Source organism: Balaenoptera ricei, chromosome 11 (genome assembly GCF_028023285.1).
Source record: "Balaenoptera ricei isolate mBalRic1 chromosome 11, mBalRic1.hap2, whole genome shotgun sequence".
Taxonomy (NCBI): Eukaryota; Metazoa; Chordata; class Mammalia; order Artiodactyla; family Balaenopteridae; genus Balaenoptera; species Balaenoptera ricei.
In genome coordinates this window covers 54,698,525-54,723,698 of record NC_082649.1, presented here as the reverse complement: position 1 = coordinate 54,723,698, position 25,174 = coordinate 54,698,525, and the positions used below count along the sequence as shown (strand labels likewise).

At 35.4% G+C, this 25,174-nt stretch overlaps 1 protein-coding gene across 19 annotated transcripts in view; it reads left to right on the top strand.

Annotated features, from left to right (window-relative positions):
• The window catches only part of CLASP2 (cytoplasmic linker associated protein 2), a 178,236-nt gene that overhangs the window by 121,916 nt on the left and 31,146 nt on the right, over nucleotides 1-25,174 (top strand). For 11 of the 19 annotated variants that reach the window (XM_059939097.1, XM_059939101.1, XM_059939095.1 and 8 more), the window contains 6 exons: nucleotides 4,898-5,004; nucleotides 8,067-8,311; nucleotides 10,723-10,786; nucleotides 20,732-20,895; nucleotides 21,722-21,800; nucleotides 21,934-21,984. In XM_059939097.1, coding sequence (XP_059795080.1) covers nucleotides 4,898-5,004; nucleotides 8,067-8,311; nucleotides 10,723-10,786; nucleotides 20,732-20,895; nucleotides 21,722-21,800; nucleotides 21,934-21,984 — 710 coding nt within the window. The remainder of the gene's footprint in view (nucleotides 1-4,897; nucleotides 5,005-8,066; nucleotides 8,312-10,722; nucleotides 10,787-20,731; nucleotides 20,896-21,721; nucleotides 21,801-21,933; nucleotides 21,985-25,174) is intronic. The other 8 variants (XM_059939104.1, XM_059939103.1, XM_059939100.1 and 5 more) reach the window with 1 other exon arrangement.

Sequence of the window (25,174 nt, the reverse complement as noted above, 5' to 3'; positions counted from 1 at the left end):
ATTATAGAGATTGTATTATACCCTTGATTATAATACTATATTTACCTCAATTATAAAAATATTAAATGATTTTTAAAAAACTAAATATTTTAGAGTAATTGGAGAGGCAGAATTTTTTATGTTGAAAATCTTTAGAATTTCTGTGTGGTCCTCAGCATTTTAACTAATACTTTGTTTATATGCACTTACCTATAGCCATTTCAGGTTTTTTCTTTTAATTCCATAAAATGCAGGTTATTGTAACACTTAAGAGAGTTGCACTTCAGACTTTGTGACACTTAATGTAGAGCATAGTTCCACTCATTATTTATTGGAATTATTATTTCCTTCAATAGACACATTAGTATAGAATTTCTAGAGGTTAATTTCTAGTTCTTTGGGCCATTTGGCTCAACTATATCACTACTAGACTATCCTGTACTGACCCTTTGAGCTAGGAACTCAGGCAGGGGTATCCTCAACCCTTGTTTGTGTTCCAGTCCCAGGTGCCAAAGAGTTTCCTTCTGTACTTTGCCAGAGGTAGATTTAGTTCATGTACAATATACAGTAGGCTTAGTCTGTAGAGTATCTGTGTATGTGTGTGTATACATGCACACATACATATACATATATATATGGTACATCCTCATGCATATATGTTTAAAAATGAAATAAATCTTACATTTGTATAAAGTAAGCATGCCACCTTGAAGAGTCAAAGGAAGCAGAGTGGGTGTGTGGTAGTTAAGAGCATGTGTTCTCGGGTCAGATGGCCTGGTTGATACCCCAGCTCTGTAGCTGTTTTATATCTGGGTTTTTCCTTATCTGTAAAGCTAGAATAATAATAGCATGTAGTTCTTAGCATTGATTTGAAGACACTGTAAAGGAGAGAGTACATGAAAACTGTCCCTCAGAGCAGTGTTTGCACACGGCGAGCACGTGGTTATCACGGTCATCGTCACTGCTGCAACTGCTCTTCCACGTCTTCCCCCTGGAACAGTGCTTGCTTACCTACAGTTAGTTGTGTTACACATCAGTGGCGAGGATCTTAGATTTTTTTAACGGTATAATACTTACCTTTGTATAATGTAGAATTAGTAGAAAATGTGAGATATCAGGAAGATACAAAAATAGGTTTCTGTACCGTTTAAACCTGTGCAATAGTCAGAGATTAGAGGAAATTTATAACCAACTTCTAATTACTTAAAACATAAACATGTTAATATGCCTTTTTTTTTAACATCTTTACTGGAGTATAATTGCTTTACAATGTTGTGTTAGTTTCTGCTTTATAACAAAGTGAATCAGAATGTATACATACATCCCCCATGCCCTCCCTTTTGCTCCTCCCTCCCACCCTCCCTATCCCACTCCTCTAGGGGGTCATGCCTATTTTTAAAGAGATACGTTGTTCAGTCATTGATCTAGATTTACCTCAAAGCCACCATTTGGCAATTTAAATCATTTAAATTTTATTATTAAAGGAGGTAGTTTTCCCAATTGTGATGAAACATCCTATTTGGTTTAAAGGTGGTTAAACCTTTTAATCATATAGTTTTAGAAGAATTGGATTTTATAGCCCTTTATTTACATATGGATATTGCATAGTAAAGGTAGCACATTAGTCCTGTTTATTACACAGAGATGAAGATAGCATTCCCAGAGATCAGGTTGTCCTTTTCATTCCCATTTTCTGCCATATTTGCCTACATTTTTCTCTTTCTTTATTTGGTGAATCCTTTTGTCGCCTCTGACTTGAATATGGCCATTCAGCAGATGAATCCCATAGCTTGCCATTTATTCAGTTGTAACACAAGGCCAGCATCAGGGCCCTAAAACTCCAGAAATAAATCAGAGCTAAACAAAGATGAACTCTGGAACTCACACTCTTAGTTTCCATCTGTTTCTGGAACCAAGATTCAAAAAAAGGCTTACATTATTACAAGCACGTGAGTGTTATCTTCAGCCACAGATAGCTATTGATTTCAAAAGGTTTTCAAAATTTTTTCATCTATTAAAGCATTTCCATATTGCTTCAACTCTTCCTTATCATTTTAGAAATTATTCTGTTGGGTTAAATTAAAACTATATATTAGTATGTTTTACTAATGATACCCATCACCTTTCAGGGTCTGTTAAACATTTTATGCAACATTCTCTCTTTAATCCTATCTCTCAATCTTTTTGATCATTTTCTTATTCATTAAGGTCCTGTGGCAAAGGAAAGAGTAATTCATGTAATAAAAGTATTTTAACTGTTCTCATTAATATATCTGAAGCAGAGTAACTTTTAAAATGAGTAATATGTTTCATTAAATAATAAAATGATTTTTTCCTGGCTTATTTGTTTGCACGTGTAAGAAAAAGACTGACTTTATGATGTTATGAAAATCAGGATTTTAAGATCTAAAATTTTAAATATCCTAAATTTAGATTTAGAGAGATGTCATAAATATAAGGAGAAGTCAGAAGTTTCTAGGTTTTTTGATTAAATTGTTAATACTCCCCTTTTTTGGTGCTCAAAATGTGCTTTGATATTTAAATAATCTACTGAATGCAGAATTTATATACTGTGAACCATTATAGAAAACATTTATGTTAACATAAATGAGGTACGTTATCTTTTGAACAATGTAAAGATGGTATGTGTACTATTTAAGAGCAAAGACCTTGAAAGACTACAGATACTGAGGTGTGGCCTTGATCAAATTAATTAACTTTTCTCTGTGCTTTAGTTTAGCTATTTGTAAAATTGAATAGTAACAACTGCCTCACTGGGTTCAGGATTAGAGGAGATGGGATTATTATTGGTTACTATTTACCATAGTGGTTTTTTTTTTTGAAACTACAGTGTTCATTTTTTTGTCTCATGCTTGTACTTTTGACATTTCCTTCCATTTGAATACTTACTTTTTTGTCTCCTGTGAGCTTGTCTGTCCCCTTAGGTGTAAGATCTGTTGTGTGTCAAGGAAGATATTGCAATGCAAGTGTTCAGTTGCCCTAGTCTAAGGCAATATTCTGATCCTTAACTATTAATAGTAATACCAATGTGAACTAACTCTCCTTGCCTGACTGTAGTGCTGCCACTATTCCTTGTTTCTGTAGTAATAGATGAGGTTTGTATGGTCCTGTTATTCCAGCCTCCAGACACCATTCCAGATCTACTGGTGCCCTCTACGCCCCCGATGTGTATGGGGCCTCAGGTGAAGGATGAGTACATTTTCACTATCATCTGTGCATTCATCTTAAGTTTTTTATCCTTGTCAGTTTCCATTGAGTAATCATGTTTTAAAATTGATTTGTTTTATTTACATTTAATTTGTTGGAGAATAAGTCATTTGTGGGTTTTTTAAAAAATTTTCCCCCAAGTAACTTTTTTCCCTTCAGCAATCTTACTTGAACATTTTTCTCACTGGAGATGGGCATTTTTCTTTTGTATAACCTAAGTTATGTCATTTTATTTTTTTTTTTATTTTTTTTTTTCTTTTAATTTTTTAAACCTCTTTATTGTAGTATAATTGCTTTACAGTGGTGTGTTAGTTTCTGCTGTATAACAAAGTGAGTCAGCTATACATATACATATATCCCCATACCTCCTCCCTTTTGCATCTCCCTCCCACCCTCCCTATCCCACCCCTCTAGGTGGTCACAAAGCACCGAGCTGATCTCCCTGTGCTATGTGGCTGCTTCCCACTAGCTATCTATTTTACATTTGGTACCCAGAGTCTTCATGGCTGTGGTCTCCCCCAGCTTTCCCAGGGCATAGAGCTTGGCTTGTGCCATGCCTTACTGCCTTCTGTCCCACCCTCCCCTGGCTCTCTGTCCTTTTCATTCTCTCTCTTAACCTTCTGTCAGCCAGAAGATGAGCTGGTCTAATGGATCTCCTTATTCAAGGAGTATCTATACCCTGTCTCACAGATTCTACTGCGGTGGGTGCTCAGTGCCAGAGCTGAGTGTCAAGGAGGCTGTGTTCTGCAGGTGGGGCAGGGGCTCTCTGCTCCACACACCATCATGCCATCCTGCCTCCAGCCTTTCTCCAGCTGGATGGCTCTTCGTCCACAATGCCCAGGAGATACATTTCTATCCCTTACCCCAGCATCCAAAGTCCTTCACGACGTGGCTCGATACATTCTCTCTACGCCTTTTGCCCACTACACACTAAGTCCCTGTCTTGGCTTCTCTGCTCTACTCACTGTTAGTTATGTCATTTTAAAATATAAAATTGTTTTATGTTCTCAGTTATGTACTTCATCTTTGTATATATGTTTAAAAAAAAAAAACCAAAATGGTGGATGAAGTGTTTTAATTGTAAATGATGATATATTGTAGAAAGTAGTTGAGAGGAAGAACCCATCTATGGTTTGTCTTTACATACCTCAGAGTGTCGGGCAATAGTAGGTCCTTGACAAATATCTAATAATACATCTTAGTTACAGAATGAATCAGCCTATCTTGAAGGAGAAGAGATAATAATTGGAGGGGTTTTCCCTTGTAAATTCCTGGCGTTCCTTCGTTGAGCTCCGTAATCGTTACTGGTTTGAGAATTGATCTTTGTTCTGGGCTGCTCTGTGGCTCAAGCAAACAGATGAGATTTGCCTGACTGATAGAGCTAGATTAATTACAGGGCTATAGACTTGCAAGCCCTTAGTTGGCCAGCCATGCTTTCTTCTATCTTCTGGTGAAAAGTATATCATAGTTACTATTCTTTAAATTTACTTCCCACACTGTCAGTGATTTTAATTGCCTTTGGCCTTTTATTTGACCAAAAATAAATGTACCCAGAGAATACACTATTGCTTTTAAAATGCTTTGCCCCATTGGTTTTTTTTTCCTCCTCTTAAGGATCTTAAAGTTTCCAACGTGACCCTGTTACATTTATGGCTCTCTCAAAGCTATTTTCCTTCTTCTGATGAATTAGGTCCAGGGTATGGGATCAGCCAATCAAGCCGACTGTCATCCTCTGTCAGTGCCATGCGAGTCCTGAACACAGGTTCCGACGTGGAGGAGGCAGTAGCAGATGCCTTGGTACTTTTCTCCATTTCCTTATCTTTACAGATGTTCCAGCTGTGAAACTAATGTATGAGTGAGCCAATCCACAAGTGTGGGAAAGGAGATGGGAAAATTCTTGTGGATTAAATCTAGGAAGATCAAATGTGGGCAATGTAAAAAGGAAAACAGTATAATTAATTCTTGATCTTTATTAATTGCCAAATTTTTAAGCCAGGGCCCATAGTAATTGATGGGATGTCAGGAATATAAATATTGATATTGTTAATATGGTGATGTTTTTTATGCACTGTAATACACTGAGAATAAAGGCAGATAGATTAGTATATAAATATGTACACTACAAGTATGTAATTTCAAGTTTAGCTTAACCTTGGCTATTTAGGGATTGTTTTAGTTTGGGGTACGGTTTTGTTTAGTCTTTTACTTATTTGTATTTTCTGAGCTGAGAGAAAGTACAACTTCAAAACAAATTATATTTAAGATATCTTTCTGGCTCTTTATACCTGACACATTAAACAGTGAGGCTTAAAAACATAATCCGTAGATCTATGATGGTTTGTCAGAAGAGTGTTGTGCAGATATCTCTGTAGTTTTTCTCACTTAAAATTATGAAGGAAGTATTAGAAACAGTGATTTTAATGGGCTTTTGCCTTTTTCCCAAGTCAGTTCAACATGATAATTTCTCTTTCAAATTATGATATTAATCCTATATTTGAGAAGTAAGCATTTACTCAGTTTTTTACACAGAACTTATAAAGGTGTCATCTTTGTTTTGAAATTTAAAAATACATTATGCCTTTTAAAACCACATATCACCTCTTAACCAGTGTTGATAAGATATTTGCCACCTATATTTGAAAACCAAGTTTTTAAAAATATTCATTGATCATAGCTGTAATATATTAAATGTAATCACATGTAGTTCTGTTCTAACAGTCTGTATGTGCTGAATTTTTCTCTTTACCTTAGCCATCTGATTTTTCTAATCAATATAACTAAGTAGGAACTTTGTTCTCTTGAGCTTGGGACATATTGATCACATCTTGTTCTGGTGATATTAAATTAGTCATACGTTTTAAATTTGCTATTCCTCATCAGTGTATTTCTCAAATTATGCTTTTTAGTTTCTTGTAAGTGTATGATTTACTAGTTAAATTCTGCTCACATAAATTTTATGAATTGAATGGATTATTCTTGAACTATTACTTGTCATAAGATGTTGTATTTGATTTATATGAGGAATATTTAGCCACCAGGGCTAAAAGCTGAATCCCAATAATTTGACTGTGAATACTTCCATTATTTACATAACATAGATATTCCAGTTATAACTATCAGTTTTTAGGAAAAGACTATCCAACTATTAAGTCTAATTGGACCTAGGGAAAATCATAGAAATAAAACTAACTTTGGAAACAACAAAAGGATCCAAATAGGAAGAAGACTTGAGTTTCTTTGGGAAAACTGGTTATGGGAATATTCTGTAGCTTAGATTTTTTTTCTTTGGACTAAAGGATATTGACAAGTTAAAGATATATTCTCCTAATAAGCAGTTCTTATGTATCTATATATTTAAAAAGTTAATGTTTCTAATTATGGGCATTGTTTATGCCTACTTCACTGTGCTGTTTAGCAAAATGTTTTTCATTATTTTCAATTTTTCTCTTTAAAAATCTGCTCTCAGCTCTTAGGAGACATACGGACTAAGGTATAGACATTGCTGTTTTCTGACATCTTACGATACCATAACTTTTTTTTCTTTCCTTCATCAGTTTAACAGATGATAGTCTTCTATAAAAAATTCAAATGGAAGTAATAAAATCCTTAGATATACATCATTTTTCTGTATATATGATTATATGATTATCAACAGGGAGATAGTGCTTAAATAGAGTGTCCTATGGGGGTTCTCATCCTTTAAGCCTGACTACTTTGTACAAATGCAATGATGTCATCGACACTGATGTCTATAACAAAACTGGTCTTGAAGACTAACACAGGAAATACCACATTTTTGCCATTCTAAATTAAGTTGGTGCCTCTAAAATCAATTTAGTGTTGGAAATGTCATTATAAAACTATTTTTCATTGAGTTCAAGTTATATTTCTTTTAGATTTTAAACTTGGAGAATTTAAGTCACCTGGAGCTGTGTAAAATTATTGTGCTTAAATGTTTCTTAGAAATATCTTCACTGCTCACCAGCCTAAATTCAAATATCAGATTACATAAAGATTTATTTCTAATTCTTCCAAAGAAATCTCAGATAAGCTATTTATTCTGTCTCATTTCACTTTTAATATTCAAAGTAAAATTAGCAGTTACATTTATTAAATAATAAGCTTCTGATGTAAAGAAATCAAAGGAATCTAAATATGCTTTCTCATAAATATTGAAATAGACAGTATAGACACATTGAGAAAAACATGGAGGACCCTCCAGGAGCTTGCCTCCTAAAAGTAAGAGTAAGCAAAACAGGCTCTCATCATTCTCTGTATTTTACTTCTCTAGGAAATGTCAGGGTTGGGTACAAGAGAAGAAAGAGTGGCAAGACAAGTGATAGTAGAAGTGAAAGGAGAATAGAGGAAAGAGAAGGTTGAGAGACAGAAAAAAATAGAACTTTACATGGGGAAACATGTTTTTCTGATCCATTGCCCATTTTCTGATCCATTCTCATCCTTTAAAAAGGTAGTAATTTCTTCTTAACAACTCAGAATTTTAGTACAGAGTCCATTTGTTTATACTCTTGTAGTTCTTTTTGGTTTTCCAGAAAAAGGAAAAAGAAAAGGAAGAACCCCATGTTTTTAGTGCTCCCCACTTTACATATCTGACTTCCATACAGTAGTCTTATTTTGCTTTTACCACTCCCCATAGTTAAAGAATATTTCATCATCTACTAACTCCTAAAACATGTTTTTTGAAGAAAAACTAAATATCAACATTTTATTATTACAATGATTAGCAGCATGCTTTACACTGATTTTTAAACAAAAACCAGTCTTTTTACGGTCAGTAGAAATTTGTGAAATACCGGCATATTATTTTAGCTACCACTAATGAGAGTCTTTCTGTGTAACAGAAAAAACCTGCTCGCAGAAGATATGAATCCTATGGGATGCATTCCGATGATGATGCCAACAGCGATGCATCCAGTGCTTGTTCAGAACGCTCCTATAGCTCTCGGAATGGTAGTATTCCTACATACATGAGGCAGACGGAAGATGTGGCAGAAGTCCTCAACAGATGTGCTAGCTCCAACTGGTCAGAAAGGAAAGAAGGCCTCCTGGGTCTGCAGAACTTACTAAAAAATCAGAGAACGCTAAGGTGAGTTATATTGTCTTTAAAATAATTGTCCTCGGGGCTTCCCTGGTGGCGCAGTGGTTGAGAGTCTGCCTGCCAATGCAGGGGGCACGGGTTCGAGCCCTGGTTTGGGAAGATCCCACATGCCACGGAGCAACTAGGCCCGTGAGCCACAATTACTGAGCCTGCGCGTCTGGAGCCTGTGCTCCGCAACAAGAGAGGCCGCGATAGTGAGAGGCCCGCGCACCGCGATGAAGAGTGGCCCCCGCTTGCCACAACTAGAGAAAGCCCTCGCACAGTAAACGAAGACCCAACACAGCAATATATTAATTAATTAATTAATTAATTAATTAAAATAATAATAATAATAATAATTGTCCTCTCTGGTTAGCACTTTTTGACTTGACTTTTTCATAACACTTTAAAGGTACTGGTATGGGCTCATACGTGTCCTGAGTTCAGAAGGTGGCATCAAAATATTTTCCCAAGCCTTAGTCCTTTAGGACCATCTATACTATTGTTACTTTTAAAAATTTTAATTAACTTGCTCTATTTAAAGAAACATTCTAAAAGGAAACTTTTTATTCACAAATAGATGTTAAATGAAAAATGTTATTAATTTTTTTAATGGAAATAAATAATAAAATATGCATAATATTAAAGCTGACTCATTATTAAAATTCATTCCTGATAAGTTTTTCAGTGAGATGAAAGAATATTTATGCTCATTTGGAAATGAAGGAGTATTCTTTGTGTTTGTGTAATATTTGAATCTTGGTATAATATGAAATGGATTTGGAGTGAATTTCTCTAAGAACAAAAGTTTAGGGACTTCCCTGGTGGTCCAGTGGTTAAGACTCCACGCTTCCACTGCAGTGGGTGCGGGTTTGATCCCTGGTCGGGGAACTAAGATCCCCCATACTGTGTGGTGTGGCCAAAAAATAAAGTTAAAAAAAAAAAAAGTTTATATTGGTTTTTAGTTGGGTTTGATTCGGTTTCCTTTCCTAATGGCTTTTGCTTGCTTTTCCTCTCTAAATTCTTTATGTTTTTAAATTTATTTTATTTATTTTATTTTCAGCTGCGTTGGGTCTTCGTTGCTGCGCGTGGACTTTCTCTAGTTGTGGCAAGAGGGGGCTAATCTTTGTGGCGGTGCGCGGGCTTCTCATCGCAGTGGCTTCTCTTGTCATGGAGCACGGGCTCTAGGCACGCGGGCTCAGTAGTTGTAGCGCGTGGGCTTCGTTGCTGTGCGGAATGTGGGATCTTCCCGGGCCAGGGCTTGAACCCGTGTCCCCTGCATTGGCAGGTGGATTCTTAACCACTGTGCCACCAGGGAAGCCCCTCTTTATTGTTTTTATCTGTGTAATGTTTTAAATCTCTATAGTCTATCCCTTTAAGAACATAGTTTCAGAAAATTCGTAAGTTTGAGTGTGGTGGAAAATAGCGGGCCACTTCCTGACTTGATACCTGAAATCAGAGTTTGATTTACTAGCTGAGTGTTTATTTTAGGAAGTATTAGAACTATATAATTTAAAATAAGTGTTTATCTATGTACTTCCTAATATATTTTAATGCTTTCATATCACAGTTCATGAATCACTACAATAAATCATCATATTGTTGTTCCCAGCCCCATCAAGATTAGGTTAGTATTAGGTTCAGTATATCATTTTAAATGGCAAGGAAATAGTCATAGTTTAGAAAGATTTTAGCCCTCAGGTGGCAAAATTTAAGAAAACATCATAGCATTTAAAAGGATAAGATTCATGTGCTGGGAATGTCATCTGTATACTTTCCTCTGTTGTGCTACATTAATGAAGTACAGTTGTATTTCTTTTCATATAACTTTCAACCTTTAAAATAGTGTCTGTTACTACAGAATTATTGTTGCATTTGATAAATTTGTATTTAGCCCTGAGTAGTAAATCCCACTAATTTCTCATTTAGGAGGGATGATTTTTTTTTTAGCTTTTTTTTTTTTTTTTTAAGAAGCCCAGTTATATGTAAGGTCACTTTTTTTTTTTTAAGAAGCCCAGTTATATGTAAGGTCACTTTTTTTTTTTTTTTTTTTAGGCTGTGTTTGGTCTTCGTTGCTGAACGCCGCTTTCTCTAGTTGTGGCGAGCGGGGGCTACTCTTCATTGCAGTGTGCGGGCTTCTCACTGCGGTGGCTTCTCTTGTTGCAGAGCACAGGCTCTAGGCGAGCGGGCTTCAGTAGTTGTGGCTCTCGGGCTCTAGAGCGCAGGCTCAGTAGTTGTGGCGCACAGGCTTAGTTGCTCTGCGACATGTGGGATCTTCCCGGACCAGGGCTCGAACCCGTGTCCCCTGCATTGGCAGGTGGATTCTTAACCACTGCGCCACCAGGGAAGTCCCTGTAAGGTCACTTTTAAATGACTTCTTCCTACAGCAAGATATTAATTCCACTTTATTATTTTGACAGTCGAGTTGAACTGAAAAGATTATGTGAAATTTTCACAAGAATGTTTGCTGATCCTCATGGCAAGGTATGTTTTAGTATTTAAGATTACTCCTATAAGGTGTCATTATTGTATTGCCCCAAAAAAGAAGTGAATAATAACAAAAAACTATAAGCCATTTTTGTTTTGTTATTGCCCTAAAATGGCAATGATCTTTTCAAACATAATTGAAATTGAGTATTTGATATCATACTTAATTTAGAAATTGCTCTCTAGTAACTGTTTAAGCTTCTCCAAAGAGCGATTATCTAAGACTATAAACTGAAGAATATATAGTAACATGCAAAACTCTTATACACTTAGGGTGAGTATTTGTATTTCTAAAAACATTCTACTATTTGTAAAGGAAATAATTGGGGTAAGTTGAAAAAAGTTTCTAACTTTTTATTCAGTTTCCTTCTCTATTAACATAAATATATTCTTAAAAGAGCAATTTTGTAGAAAAGAATTGCCATTAAATAACAAAAAGCACAAAATATGGCTTCACCCATAGTTTGTTAGTAATATAAAAGAAGCATTTCATATATTGAAATAGTTCATAAAAATCTTCAGAACTTTGTTCAGTTTTTAATGCTGATTAAAATATATTTAAGTACTTATGCATAGTCTGCATGTATACTGTGAAATTTTGCTTTAAAATGTAAAATTTTGTTGTAAAATGGACTCATTTATTCTGTTTTCAGCAGTGTGTTTGACAATGGTGAAACTTTATTCAATATCTTCCTTTAGGACACCAGGTGTCTACATGAGAATTTCTAACCTAAGTGAGAGGGAGATGTGGAAGGGAAATCATAAGAAAGATATTAACAAATTTCACTTTATTGTTTTTTTTAATTGTCTTCACTTTATTGTTGCGCATGTCATTTCCCCCTCATTTTTTTTTCTATTTTCAATATTTTCATTACTTGTGACACTACTTAAAGATACTAAAATCCTACTCTATATATAAACTGAAATCCAGCTAAGAATTATAAATTGCTTGTACTTTAACTTCTAAAGATTATCCTTTTATCAGAAGGTATATTTATTTTATCCAAGAATGCAAGATCCCATTAAAGACAAAGATTAAAGTACACTAAGTTTATAACTTTCAAACTGAGCATGTAGATAACCGTACCATTTTATACTGATATTGCTACCACTAATTACAACTGTAGGAATTGCTTTAATGCAAAAATTTCTGTAAATCCTGAACAAATTAGCTGTTGACATTTTTTGTTAGCAGTATGAGCCAAAGGACAAGACAATTATGATCTGGGTGGACCTGTTTTATTAAATGATGTTTTAATTAATAATCTCTACAACTTTTAAAAATAGAGTTTTAAAACATCTTCAAAAGTAATATAATTCATCTCTACTGGAAGGTATGAGAGTGTAAGGCTAGATTATTTCTTGAAGTCACAGTTTTTTATTTTTTGTTAGGACAATAATGCAATTTAGTTGGATCCTAGGATTTGCACAGTAATAAAGAGAAACACTTTTTTAAAAAGCCTCTTGAAGAAAAAATTTTTTAAATAAAGTAAATGTTAAAATTTAAAAAAAAGTCTCTTGAAGATCAAGTAGGAAAACCAAGTTTGATATTGGTGAAAGCACAGATGTTTGGCCTCCCTTAGTAGATGCAGGGAACCAGCCACAATCCTTCCGAGAGTTTTCGGGAAGGAGACTTTTTTTTTTTTCTGTGGGATTTTATAGCAACGTACAATTCTTATTGATCCATCGGCTTTGTTTGTTTGGTTTTGTTTTTGTTTTATTTGGTTAGTTCAGTGAATACACATGTAAAGGGAAGATTTTTTTTAATTCGTTTTTGTTCAGCTTTTGTTTGGTGATTGTCCATCAGAGACTCTGCCGGTAATGTAATTCATTAAGAATAAACTGGATATATCACCATACTGTGCTGAGTTAAAAATATCAGGGTTTGATTTGAGCTTTTGCATCATATCTTTATATTATTAAAATAGTAGATATCCCCCCCCTTTTTAATTTTATAAAGTACTAACAGTCCAGTCATTAGGATCAAGCAGCTGTTTTTGATGCTTTCTTTTCTTTCCAAGTAAAATTTTGTTCTCTATCAAGAGTCGGCCTTTTTAGTTTGTTTGTTTTTCCCTATAAAGGGCCAGGTAGTAAATATTTGTAGCTTTGTGGGCCATAATGATCTCTGTCACAACTACTGAACTCTGCCATTATCGCACAAAGGTACCTATAGACAATATCTAAACAAATGACCATGGCTGGGTTGCCATAAAACTTTACTTATGAACACTGAAATTTTTATTTTCATAAAATTTTCATGGGTCACGAAATAGCCTTTTCTTTTGATTTTTTTAAAAAACCATTTTAAAATGTAAAACCATTTTTAGCTCTCAGACCATAGTTTCCCGACCCCTGTTCTATACAGTCAACTCTGGTCATTGACACTAAAATAGAAATATGTTCAAGAACCTCTGCTCGTGCTCATGCCACTGGTTGAAGGTTAAGACTGTTGAAGGGAAACAATGTACTGGCCCCTGCTGGGTGAAATCAGCCCTGTTATTCCTGTATATTGTGCCATTCTCCATTTCTGATCTGTGATTTTTGTCTAAAAGCCCAGTGCTGCCTTGCCTCTTCCTCTAGTTTTTTTCTTCTATCCTCCACAGAGACTGTGTCAGATAGTCTTTCCTCAGAACTCCAGCCCTGTTCACCTCTCCACCCAGCTCATGCCCCAAGCATATGTCCTGGCCTCTTAGCTTACCAAGAAAATAGAAGCCATCCAGCAGAAACTCCATTTCCTGTCTCCAAACTAGCAAAGTTAACTGCACATAAGCCCATTCTTTCTACCTTTTCTTCTATGGAAATGGCAGGAGGTCTTACCTTGAAGCTGTTGGTAGCCACATACACCTGTACTCCATTTTTTGCTAACATGGTCTTATCTGCTTGGTCTTCCAGGAATTTTTCATAAATTTCAGTTTGCTGTTTCACATCCCTTTTTATTTTTCAACCTTGTTGTGAGTGTATCCAGTGTATCTTTTCTGACACTTTAAGGAAAGGGATGTGGGAGAGATGGAAGAGGGGTGTTTTCCGTTGTGCCTGATCCAGTCTTCCTCACAGTAGACACCCTTTCTTTTCAGACACTTATCTCTCTGCTTGTTTTACTTACATTAGTGTTGCTTAGAGCATTGCCTTAGGCCCTCCTTTTTCACTCGGTACTTATCTGAAGCTTAAGTCACCCACTTTATCCTAATGACTCTCAAATGGTACTTCCAGCCCACATTGTTCTCCTGCACTTACTTAGTTACGTGCCTTTTGCTCATCTTAAACCTCAAAACTACTTTTCCTCCTGCGTTGCTTTATCTCATTAGATGAAACCGCTATCCTCTCATTGCTCAAGTGAAGAATTTGGGCATCATTCTAGAAATTTACTGAGTCCTAATTGATTCAGCCTTCTAAACATTTCCATTCTCACTGCTAATTCAGGGCACAATCATCTTTGGCCAGCTGCACCTCCTCCCCAACTCCTATCCCTAAATTCTCTTCCACACTGCATCTTTGAATAACCTTTCTAAAAGGTAAATCTTCTCTACTAACTTAAAACCCTTCAGTGACTACTCATTACCCTCAAGAAAATATTCAAACAAATCATTTTTGCTTGTCATTCCCTTCTCACTTTCAACCCAGCCTGGAAACTACGTTCATTTCCCCAAATATGCCACGTGCTTTTCCTCATAGCCTCGAAATAGGCCATCAAAGAGACTTCTCTTTTCTTCCTCAAGTGTGGGTTAGCTCTCCACTCTGAAATTGGAATCACTTATCTGTAACCTTAACTATCCTGAAACTCACAGGGCAGAAATCGTCTGAAGCCTTGCCCCCAGAATGGGCTGTAGTGTTTAGGAGACACCTCATACCATGAGGTTGGTTGGGGGGGTTTTCCCATGTCCTTTTAAGTTGAAGTCAACATTTCAGTCTCTGTGTTAACAGCTTCTGAATAGTAGCTGGCTTCCATGTTAACTGAAAGCTGTCCTTACTTCTCCCCAACATGATTGAGACCACCTGCTGTCCCCAACAGGTTACTTAGAGAACCAGGGTGTGAGCAGCAGCTCCATCTCCTTTCATCTAGGATCACCTCCATCCCCCAGAATGTTTCTCTTATATGTGTTAGAGTAAGCATCTGAGTCCAACTGAAATATCAGGTGAGCTCCAATACACATCCCAGAAAGGAAGGGCTAGAAAAGAGCTTCTATTTCAACTTCTGAATACAGTTGAAATAGATGCTGGCTTTTTTCCTGGGACAGGAGTAATGTGGTTGGTAAATACAGTTTACAAGCTGAAATTATTTGATGTCCGTAAGTTGATAAATACACTTTTTAAACTTTCAGATACTACTCATACAATCACAGTGTATGACTCTGTAAAGCCTCTAAATATTTTTCTAAGAGAGGCAGTACAACACAGTGATAGCAACTATGGGTAGTGGAGCTAGATTGCTTGGGTTCAAATTCTGCCTCCATCACTTATTAGCAGTGTGTGCCTTGGTTTCTTAATCTGTAAAATAGAGTTAATAAGATTGCGATGATGATTAAATGAGTTAATGTATTTAAAGCCCTTACAACACACCAAGCACTATATAAGTTTTTAAAAAATAAATAAGTTTGAAAAATTAAGGAATTCAGGGCAGATTTTTATTTTGATTGCTCTAGACCCATTTTTTCCTTCATATGTAAGGAGTGTCAGATGCCAAAATCTATCCCCTGTGATTCTGACATTTGACTCTGAAGGACCTACTTGAGAAGAGCCACCTTCACTAAAGTGCATGGTTTGATTTCACATTTTATGGTCTGTATAGTCCTACCTCTTGAAGTCTTGAACAGCTGGGGTAGGAATTCAATCTGTGGCTACTAAAATGCGACACAATTGAGTTCCCTGCTTAGAAGGACATATCTGGTCTCCTGAAGAGTGTCTGTAGTCTTAGGATCAGGAGACCACAACATACATCTTACCTGGGGAAAATTAAAAGTTGTGGTATAGTTACTTTTTACCTCCAAACAATAGTAATTATTCCAAGCCTTCACAGAAATAATTTAACTTGTGAATGCATTGTTTCTGAAGAGGAAAAAAAAAGATAAAAGAAAAATTCTAGATACTGTGCTTTAGAAACAAATGTTTGCACTGTACAGAAATTTTGGCAGGTGTCTGTTAGTCTTAGATTTTTTCCAGAAGTTGAGCCTCAAGGATAGTAGGGTCTGGAAAAGAAGCAAGTTTTTGCTTGTTTTTTTGTTTTTAAATTTCCTTGGCAAGAAGGTGAGAGAGAAATATAGGAAAATCACATACTCTTCTCCCATACTATTCATTTAACTCTTGTTTTAAAAACTATTTTGAGTTTATCGTAAAACTTTGAAAAACATTTGTCACTTTTATTTTCTAAGTGTTTTTCTTCCATACAGGAACTTGGCATTGATGGCGACTAATTTGTGTGTTTTTCTTTTTTTTCTTTTTTTCCTTTTGCATGCTGTCCCCTGTGTTGGAACTCTCAATAGAGAGTAAGTTGGTTCAATATTTGTTGGAAACCTAACTTTACTGCATGACTGTGAAATTAACCCTTTTTCTCTGTTTTCTCTCCCGAAGAGTTCATGCAGTGTTGGACCCTTTGCAATCCACGAAATGCTATTTGCAGTTATGCAAACTGTCATTCTGTTTGGAGATGTGCTTTTTAATCTACTAATTAATCTAATTTGATTATGTTCTTCTGTTCTATATTTGATGACTGGCACACCTAAGATATAAGAGGTTAAGAAAAGGCTGCCTCAATTGTAATAGCTCAAATATTATAATTTTCCAATAAACTACAGTTATAAATTGATTCCATTGAAGGTTGGTTTCATTGAATTATTAAAAAAATAATTCCCAAGTTTCACAATTAATTTTTTTAATTGAATTCCAACCTCCACATATGCGCTTTCTAATATTCTATTAATGGCATTCCACAAAAGCAAACAGGGCTGTTTAAGGAGCAGTGATTCTCAGCTTTCTCTTCTGAAATCAGATTTTTAGCCCTAGTGCTATATTAATATGTCCACTTTCCTCTTTCTCCTTTAATCATAGATAAGGAAATGGGAGAATATCAGCATCTGACAGTGAACTCTCTGTGATAGGGCAGTCAAGTAAGAAATTTTATGCAAAATTTCCAATGCATATTTTGGGTGGATATATATATATATGCATATATTTATCATTTAGTAAGTACCATTGATAGGATATAAGTATTTTGAAATATAATAGTGTAATTCTATATATATAGAGTACCATAAATAACATGTCTACATTTTTATTCAGTTATACTCACATTTTATCTAATCAAAAGAAATTTCTACTTTTGATTAGAGATTCAGAGAAGTCTTCTTTAAGAAAATAGCAATTCATATCTTGACAGGAACATAAACTTTGGATTATGTCAGGATGAGAAGAAAGGGCCTCCCCGGCATGACTAGCCTGAGTCCAGAGAAGTGGGAGATGTCAGAAAGACTATAGGAAAGAAAAAGAAAATCTTGGCTGCCATGAAAGGAAGGTCTTACATATCTTCCCTTGCATTGAGAAACAGGGTTGGCTACCAATTGCAGGGTAAGGTTTATTTACTTACGAGAAAATTCTTACTCTTTAAGGAACTTTTCCTGCACATTCATTGAACAACTTTTTAATTTGGTCCTCAGCCTCTGATAACTTTAGGCTTCGTTCTAATTGACGATACAAGACTAAAAAATATATAGTCTTTTTTCTCAAATGTTATATATTCCAGATGGGAAGATGATATAAATTCAGAAAAAGTGAAGTAGCACCATATATCTAGCCCCACTACAAGTTCCAAGTAGGGATGATCAGTGGCTGTTATCTAAAGAGGTCCAAGAAGCTTTTTGGCTGGGACTTGAGTGGTAAGCTTTGTAGAAAGTCATGCACTTTGTGTAAATAGGGGGATTAGGGAGTGTGGTAGGAAATCCGGAGTGTGTGTGAGATGTGTTCAGGGACAAAGAGTTTATGTTGCCAGATGGTCCAGCATGAGTCTGGAGAGTTAGAGCTTCGTCTAAGCCTTGGAGACTTTATTCTACAGACAGTGAAGGGACATGAAAGGATTTCGTTTCTATCAAAAGAGTGATGTCACAATCTGATGATGAGAAAGAAGTATGAGTTGGCCTGCCATCTGTTTTCTAAGTAAAGTTTTATTGGAACACAGCTGAGCTCACTTGTTTGCATACTGTCCATGGCCGTGCTACGATGACAGAGCTGAGTAGTTGCGACAGACACTATATGGCCTGCAAAGCCTAGGATATTTACTTTCTGGCCTGTTGCAGAAATCCAGACTTGCGGTCAGAAAGAATTGGTGCCTGTGATGATGTTGTGATCAACAGATTTGAGGAAGGCCAAAAGTGAGAGCTATTCTAGAGGTTATTGTGGGGCCTAGTAGGCTAGGACAGAGAGGCCCTGTCAAGGAAGTCATACTTTCGGTGAAAAGAGAATCAGGATGAAGACTGGCTTTTACATCTCTCCTTATTCAGGATGCAAAAGGAAAATGCCTGGTAAAAAGAATGAAAGAAGGAAGGGAGATAATAAGAGGAAAAACAGTGTCAAGCTACAGAATGGCTAAGCATACTAAGCTAATGAAAAAGCTATTACATTTCACGATTAGAAGATAACTGATGGGTGCAATAGGATGGAAATTGAAGGAGAAATTCTTGAGACAGTGTCTTCTGCATCTGTAAGCAAAGAATTTAAGTTGAGAATAAAAGAGTAAAGATAGAGGAGACCATACTTTAAAGAACAAGAATATAGAAAGCAAGATTAGTCTTAACAGAGGAATAAAATTGGCTCTTCCTTGGAGAAACAATTATGAGAAGGACAGCTATAGAGGAAATCAAAGTGAGGGAAAAGTCAGTGTAGAATTTCATTATGAATGACAGTAAAGTAGATGAGGCAAGTTGTCTAGTAGCAGAGCGGATGGAACACAATTAAAAACCAAGTGACTTAGCCATTGATTAGCTGTGGAAACCTTGGGAAGTCACTTAATTTTCTTCTCAGTTCCCTGAGAACCAGAGAAAATGGGAGGGTTGACTTGGGCATTCTAATGTCTGTGATTTTCAAAATGGATTTTGGCATAGAGAAAGCTTAAAGTTGGACTCTTCAGGAAAATAGGCAAGAGTTGAAACAATAAGAGTGAAAGTGAACCAAAGAATTAGAGTGTTGTACTGGTAAACCACGTTTGAGAGGGGGCAGGAAGCCCTGATTTGTAATGTTCGTTATAATTTCTGAGGTGTAAATATTCCCACATGGCTGATTTCAAGCCACCAACCAGCTCACAAAATTCCTGAATATTTAACATTTGACTTTCTAGGCAGGTACTGACTGACTCCAGGACATCACTTGACAGATTTGCCAGGTACCAATAAGAGTGAGTACTAGCTTAGACACGTGCACTTGTCGCAGAGCAGGTCTGGTGAAGTTCCTCAGCAGCGTTCAAGCCCTGAGGAGGGAGCCAGAGACAGTTTCAGTGAAGCTGTGGGCCACGGGTTGTGGGTGGGGTTAGGACCAGAGTTAATGGATCTGCATTGTGAATAAGAACAGTGTTGAAGCAGGTACTTGCTGCCTGGGGGTCAGAGGTAACAGGAAATTCAAAGTAGTCATAGTTTCTGCTTTTACAGATAGTGTCTTGAGCAAGTAGCTAAAGTGTACTTTTTCTAACTCAGATTCAAATGTTGAAAAACTTAGTTATAATTCTGATAGACAAAAATCCTTCATTTCTAACATAAGAAAAAAAAAGTTCATGTATAGCTATATAAAGGAAATTCAAGAAATAAAATATATATTGAGAACAAAACTCTTTAATTTTCAAATTAGCGTAGTTACTTTGGGCTTAACTTTTGAAACCATAGTTTTTATAATCCATTGTGATTATAAATTGTCTCATATAATACAACATGGCTGACATTGTCTTAAGAGCTTTTCCCTCTTTACCTAGAAATAAATTTTCCTGTATGATATTGAATTTATTGAGGAGATATAACCTTACTGTATGTCACTTTTCCTAAGTTTTGTTTTGTTTTGTTTTCTTTAATTTTTTGGCTGTGCCGCGCGGCATGTGGGATCTTAGTTCCCCGACCAGGGATCGAACCCCTGCCCCCTGCAGTAGAAGCGTGGAGTCTTAACCACTGGACCACCAGGGAAGTCCCCATAAGTATTTTTAGTGACATAAAGCACTTATGAATTTTAGCTTCCCTTCCCTTAAATTTTTCCTGAATCTTACAAAAAGTTTAAAACTTGTAGATTAATATTGGAAACAGTATAAAACCTGTCAATAGAAATGGAGACTAATAGCATGCCATCTAGGACTTTTTAGAAATCATTAAAATGTAGGTGTAGATTTGTATCCTGATTTTATTTATTTTAGGTACAGTTACAGTTATCCCAGGTCATTTAAAATTACTTTTGGGGCAGTTTTAATAAATAATATGTCTTCTACCAAAAAATTTTGTGACCACTGACATTTTGAGAACTAAGAAGTCTCCTATTAACCCGTTACATCAAAATCATCATATATGTTAAGGTAGCTGTCAGCATAGTCAACCTCTGATTAACTCACTGCCACTCTTCCAAAGAGCTGAGGGCTGATGAGACGATAGGTAGTTCCTTGCCCTAAATTTCAGATAAAATAGATTTCAGTTTAAGCTGTGGCATCATTGACAACCTTAGGTGTGCCAGCCATTATAGCCAAAGTTTCTTTACCAAGTGATGCTGCATGGAATAGCTAATTGTCGAACTTCAGCAGAAGTTGGATAACAGTTCAGATATACTCTTGTATCACAGAGTCCAATGAAAAGCAAGAGAGATTGTTTTTCCGCTTGGCTGCCAATCGCTGTGCCTCTGATTCCTGTATTCCTTTCTATTTCAGTTTTGAATTTATCATAGAGGTCAATATTTCCTCCTTTTTCTCCTCCCTCCCCCGTTTATCCACTGTAGGTGTTCAGCATGTTTTTGGAGACTTTAGTGGACTTCATACAAGTCCACAAAGATGATCTTCAAGATTGGTTGTTTGTACTGCTGACCCAACTACTAAAAAAAATGGGTGCTGATTTGCTTGGGTCTGTTCAAGCAAAAGTTCAGAAAGCCCTCGATGTTACAAGGTAAGATTTTCTTCATGTATTTCAAGTTTACCCAGTAGTAATCAAGAATATTTCGTTTCTGTGTTAAAAGTTCAGATTTCTGAGTCCTTTCAAACTATGTAGTTTGCATGAGCTCCATTTGAAAATTATTGATGTTGCCCATTTACATGGTATATTTAATGCAATATTGATCCTTAGTTCAAACACTGCATTTAATCTATTAAAAAATTTTATTAACATTGGTTGAGTAATTCAAGGTAGTGTTTTATTTTAATTAAGATGTAACTGCAAAGTAGAGTTGAAGATTTTATTCAGTCTAGTGTAAAGATAAAAATATTTTCTAAGTTTAAAAAGAATGTTTTATTATGCATTCTTTTTTCAGAAGATTTTGAACCAGTGATATATTTCTACTTTCTTGTGTAGATTGTTGAAGTGACTTATTTCAAATATCCATTTACTAAGTTGAGGTGAGTCTAGAATTCAGATATTAGGTATGGAAACATCTCTGATAATGTTGAACTTTCTACTGAATACATTTTTCTGATTAAATCTATAAATGAGGCAAGAGATCATTCTTTGCAATATTGTTGCTTTTTAACCCCCTACAGGGGGTTAAATTTATACTTACAGGGTATAAATTCAGATGTTCAGATTCTTCTGGGAGTAGCTTTTATCGTATACTTTACCACATAGACTATATACCACATACAGGTGCTACTTCATGCATGCTTTCTGAATGACATTGTGTTTTGTGTGGTATTAAACATAATCTTCTGTTAAGTTTGCTAAATGCTTACTTGCTGACTTAATTTTTATTTTATTTTGCTTTGTTCTTTCCTTATTTCAGAGAATCTTTTCCAAATGATCTTCAGTTCAATATTCTAATGAGATTTACAGTTGATCAGACCCAGACACCAAGCTTGAAGGTAAAAATTTGAGGTCTTCTGATGACATTTTAAGGAACTGAAATATTTTATTCATAAAGTTAATTTTAATATTTGTATTTCTGTCACACGAGAAGCTGTTCAATCAGTGGATTTTGTTTTTATAAACTTTCAGACAGTCAAGCCAGCACTTCGGGACCAGCTTCACTCTTTTTGGAGTTCCAAGGTTTTTTTTGGTTTTGTTTTAATCTGCATTATTTCTTTTCTTAACTCTCTTTACAAACTGCAGTGTTTCAGATAATGTTTGTATGCATCTATATATTCAACTACTAACCTTTATAAGCCTATAAAGCATGCATGGATTTGATTTCAAATGTTATTCGATACCAGATTATCTTTTGGAGAAGCTTACTGGGGATACATATTTAGAAGGCAACACAAGTTTGGCCGTCTAACCCTAAGCTGTTATGCAAACTCGCTCTATAAAATCTTATCTAATTTTATGTTTGTGATTTCCCAATCCTTTTTTTTTTTTTTTTTTAATTAGGAGTTTGAATAGTTATTCTGGGCAAAATGTCAGCTTTGCCTATGTATTTCAGTAAACAGAACTTTTTAAGTTTAATCTCAGAGCTATTCTCCAGTTCTTAACTGAAACAGTAACTTTTTTTTCTTTTTGCAATGTGATTTTCTAATGTGTGCATAAAATTTAGATTCAGGGTTAACTTCCTCCATTGTTATTAGCACACATTTTCTAGTTAATTTATGTGAAAACTAGGTAGATTCCAATTTTTGATTAAAAATAATTATTTAACATAAAAGAAAAGATAATATAAAAGATCTGCCCCTGCATTCTTTACTAAAGATGTTTCTTAGTGAGTTTTCTTAAATTAAAAAGAGGTTAAAGTCAGGGAAATAACAAGCATATGAGCATTTATAAGCCTTGTATTTTCTGCTCTATTCTGCACGAAGTATGTTTCTATAAGCATTATTGCCTTGGATTGATTTTCCTTTAAGTTTCTGGATATGATTTTGCCTTAAAATCACAATTATGTTTCTTGCCAGGGTTGACTTATACTCAACATAATGTTATTTTCTCAGAACTGCTTTGTGAAAAAGGATCCATCTGTTTTGATTTTAAAAAGTGACCTGCAGAAGGAGAATAATTTACTCGATATTATTGATAAATACTGTTTAAACTTATTTTTTTGTCCAAGCCATTGTGCTAGGCATTCATAGGAATATAAAACTTACAATTTTCTATCATTATTGTTTATAATACATGATAAACTGTAAACTGTGATAAGAGTTATGATTTAGCTACTGGTGGTAGGTATTCAAGTGCTGTTGAAAACATATATAGAGATGTTTCATGGCCCAGTAGAAATGGAGGTCTAAACCATTAGCTTAAGAAATAAGGGTGATAGGTGAGTTGAAGGAGAGAATAAAGTTGCTGAAGGCCTGAAGAGAAAGACAGTGGAAAACATATAATTAAAACATCATACTACTGAGGCTTTCCTGGTGGCGCAGTGGTTAAGAATCCGTCTGCCAATGCAGGGGACACGGGTTCGAGCCCTGGTCTGGGAAGATCCCACATGCCGCGGAGCAACTAAGCCCGTGCACCACAACTACTGAGCCTGTGCTCTAGAGCCCGCAAGCCACAACTACTGAGCCCACAAGCCACAACTACTGAAGCCCGTGCACCTAGAGCCCATGCTCCACAACAAGAGAAACCACCGCAATGAGAAGCCTGCGCACCACAACGAAGAGTAGCCCCCACTCGACACTAGAGAAAGCCCGTGTGCAGCAATGAAGACCCAACACTACCAAAAGTAAAATAAATAAAATAAATAAATTTATTTAAAAAAAAAAAAGTCATACTGGAGACTCGAATCACAGACTGTTTCTCTAAAAGCCCTATATATACATATACATATATATAATACATATACCTAGACTGTTTCTCTAAAAGCCATGTATACCTGTATGCATATATGTATATATGGCTTTTGTATATAGGGCTTTTAGAGAAACAGTCTATGTATAATATATGTGTATTATATATAAACCATAATATATAATACGAACATAGTATATACTTGGCTTTTATGTATTATATATACACACATATTATATGCACACACATGTAAAGCTGTAGGGGAAAATCACTCTTCAACTCATAAATTGATGTTTTAGGATAGCAAGGAGATGTTCTATTAGAGCTACACCTTATGCTGAAAATAAAGGTAACTTTCAGATGGGTGACAGGATTAAGAATTAAAAACTTAACAGGTTGTAGAAAAACACAAATAACTTGAGTATGAGATGCATAAAAATTCTTTATTGAAGAAGTGCTGGATCTTTCAGATAAAATTTTACATCTCTCACAGAGTATCATGTGGGTAAATGTCAGAAAAGAAGCAATAAAATAGGGGGAAATCACATACAGAGAGATTTTATTTGAGTAATATTTTTTAAAATAAATGGAATTTTGTTGACTTTTTTTTCTGAGTTTCACAAACAGGTTTAGAATTATACGCACCTTAGCAACTATATTGTTTTTCCTCTCTGAAGAAGAATGCATGTTTATGTTATTCAGAGTACAGACTATGTATAGAACCTTGTGAAATATTCTACCAAAATGAAAATTTTCAAATGATTATATGTGTTTCATGGTTATTTTGCCTTTGGTATAGTAAACACACCTATTCTGTGAAACCCTTTAAAAACTTTACATGCCTCTCTATAAATTGCCAAGACATGGAATTGAGTCTCACATAGTGCAAATAAATATATTCAAAAAAACAAAATACATTGATGTTCATTCTTTGATTTACTATAGTCACCTTTCAGCCAGTCACACTGATAGAAGGTGACGTGGCTTCAAGAATCCAGAATGTTATGTGCTGCCATAATTTAGTTGGGCCTGCTACTGCAAAAGTAACCATAAATCTCTTTCCCTCTCCCCTCTCCACTCATGATGGCTGATAGGTTAATTCTTGTTTTTTTCAGTACATTTCTTAAAGTTATAGTTACTTCTTAAAATTCATTTATTATGAAATGAAGAATGTAAGTTGATGCATTCTGTTTTTTTAAACTGGAAGCAGAAGGGGGAAAATGTACAAGAGTCAGAATTTTAACATATTACTTCCTATATATTAACTTGGCTTAGTACTTCCCAGAGACCTTATTTGGATTGAGTGAGAAAAATGACATCTTAAGATCAATAATAAGGGAAGGAGTATAGAAAACCTGATTACCTTAATCTTTGACAATATTTTTTCAAAGTCACTATTTTAATCATATATTTAAACCTTCCCTTTTCTAAGTCAGCAAATCAGCATTTAATATGTGTTTAGAATCTGCTGTATAGAAGGACTGTGCACTGTGCCAGGTGCCATTTCTAAAGGGCACTGGTA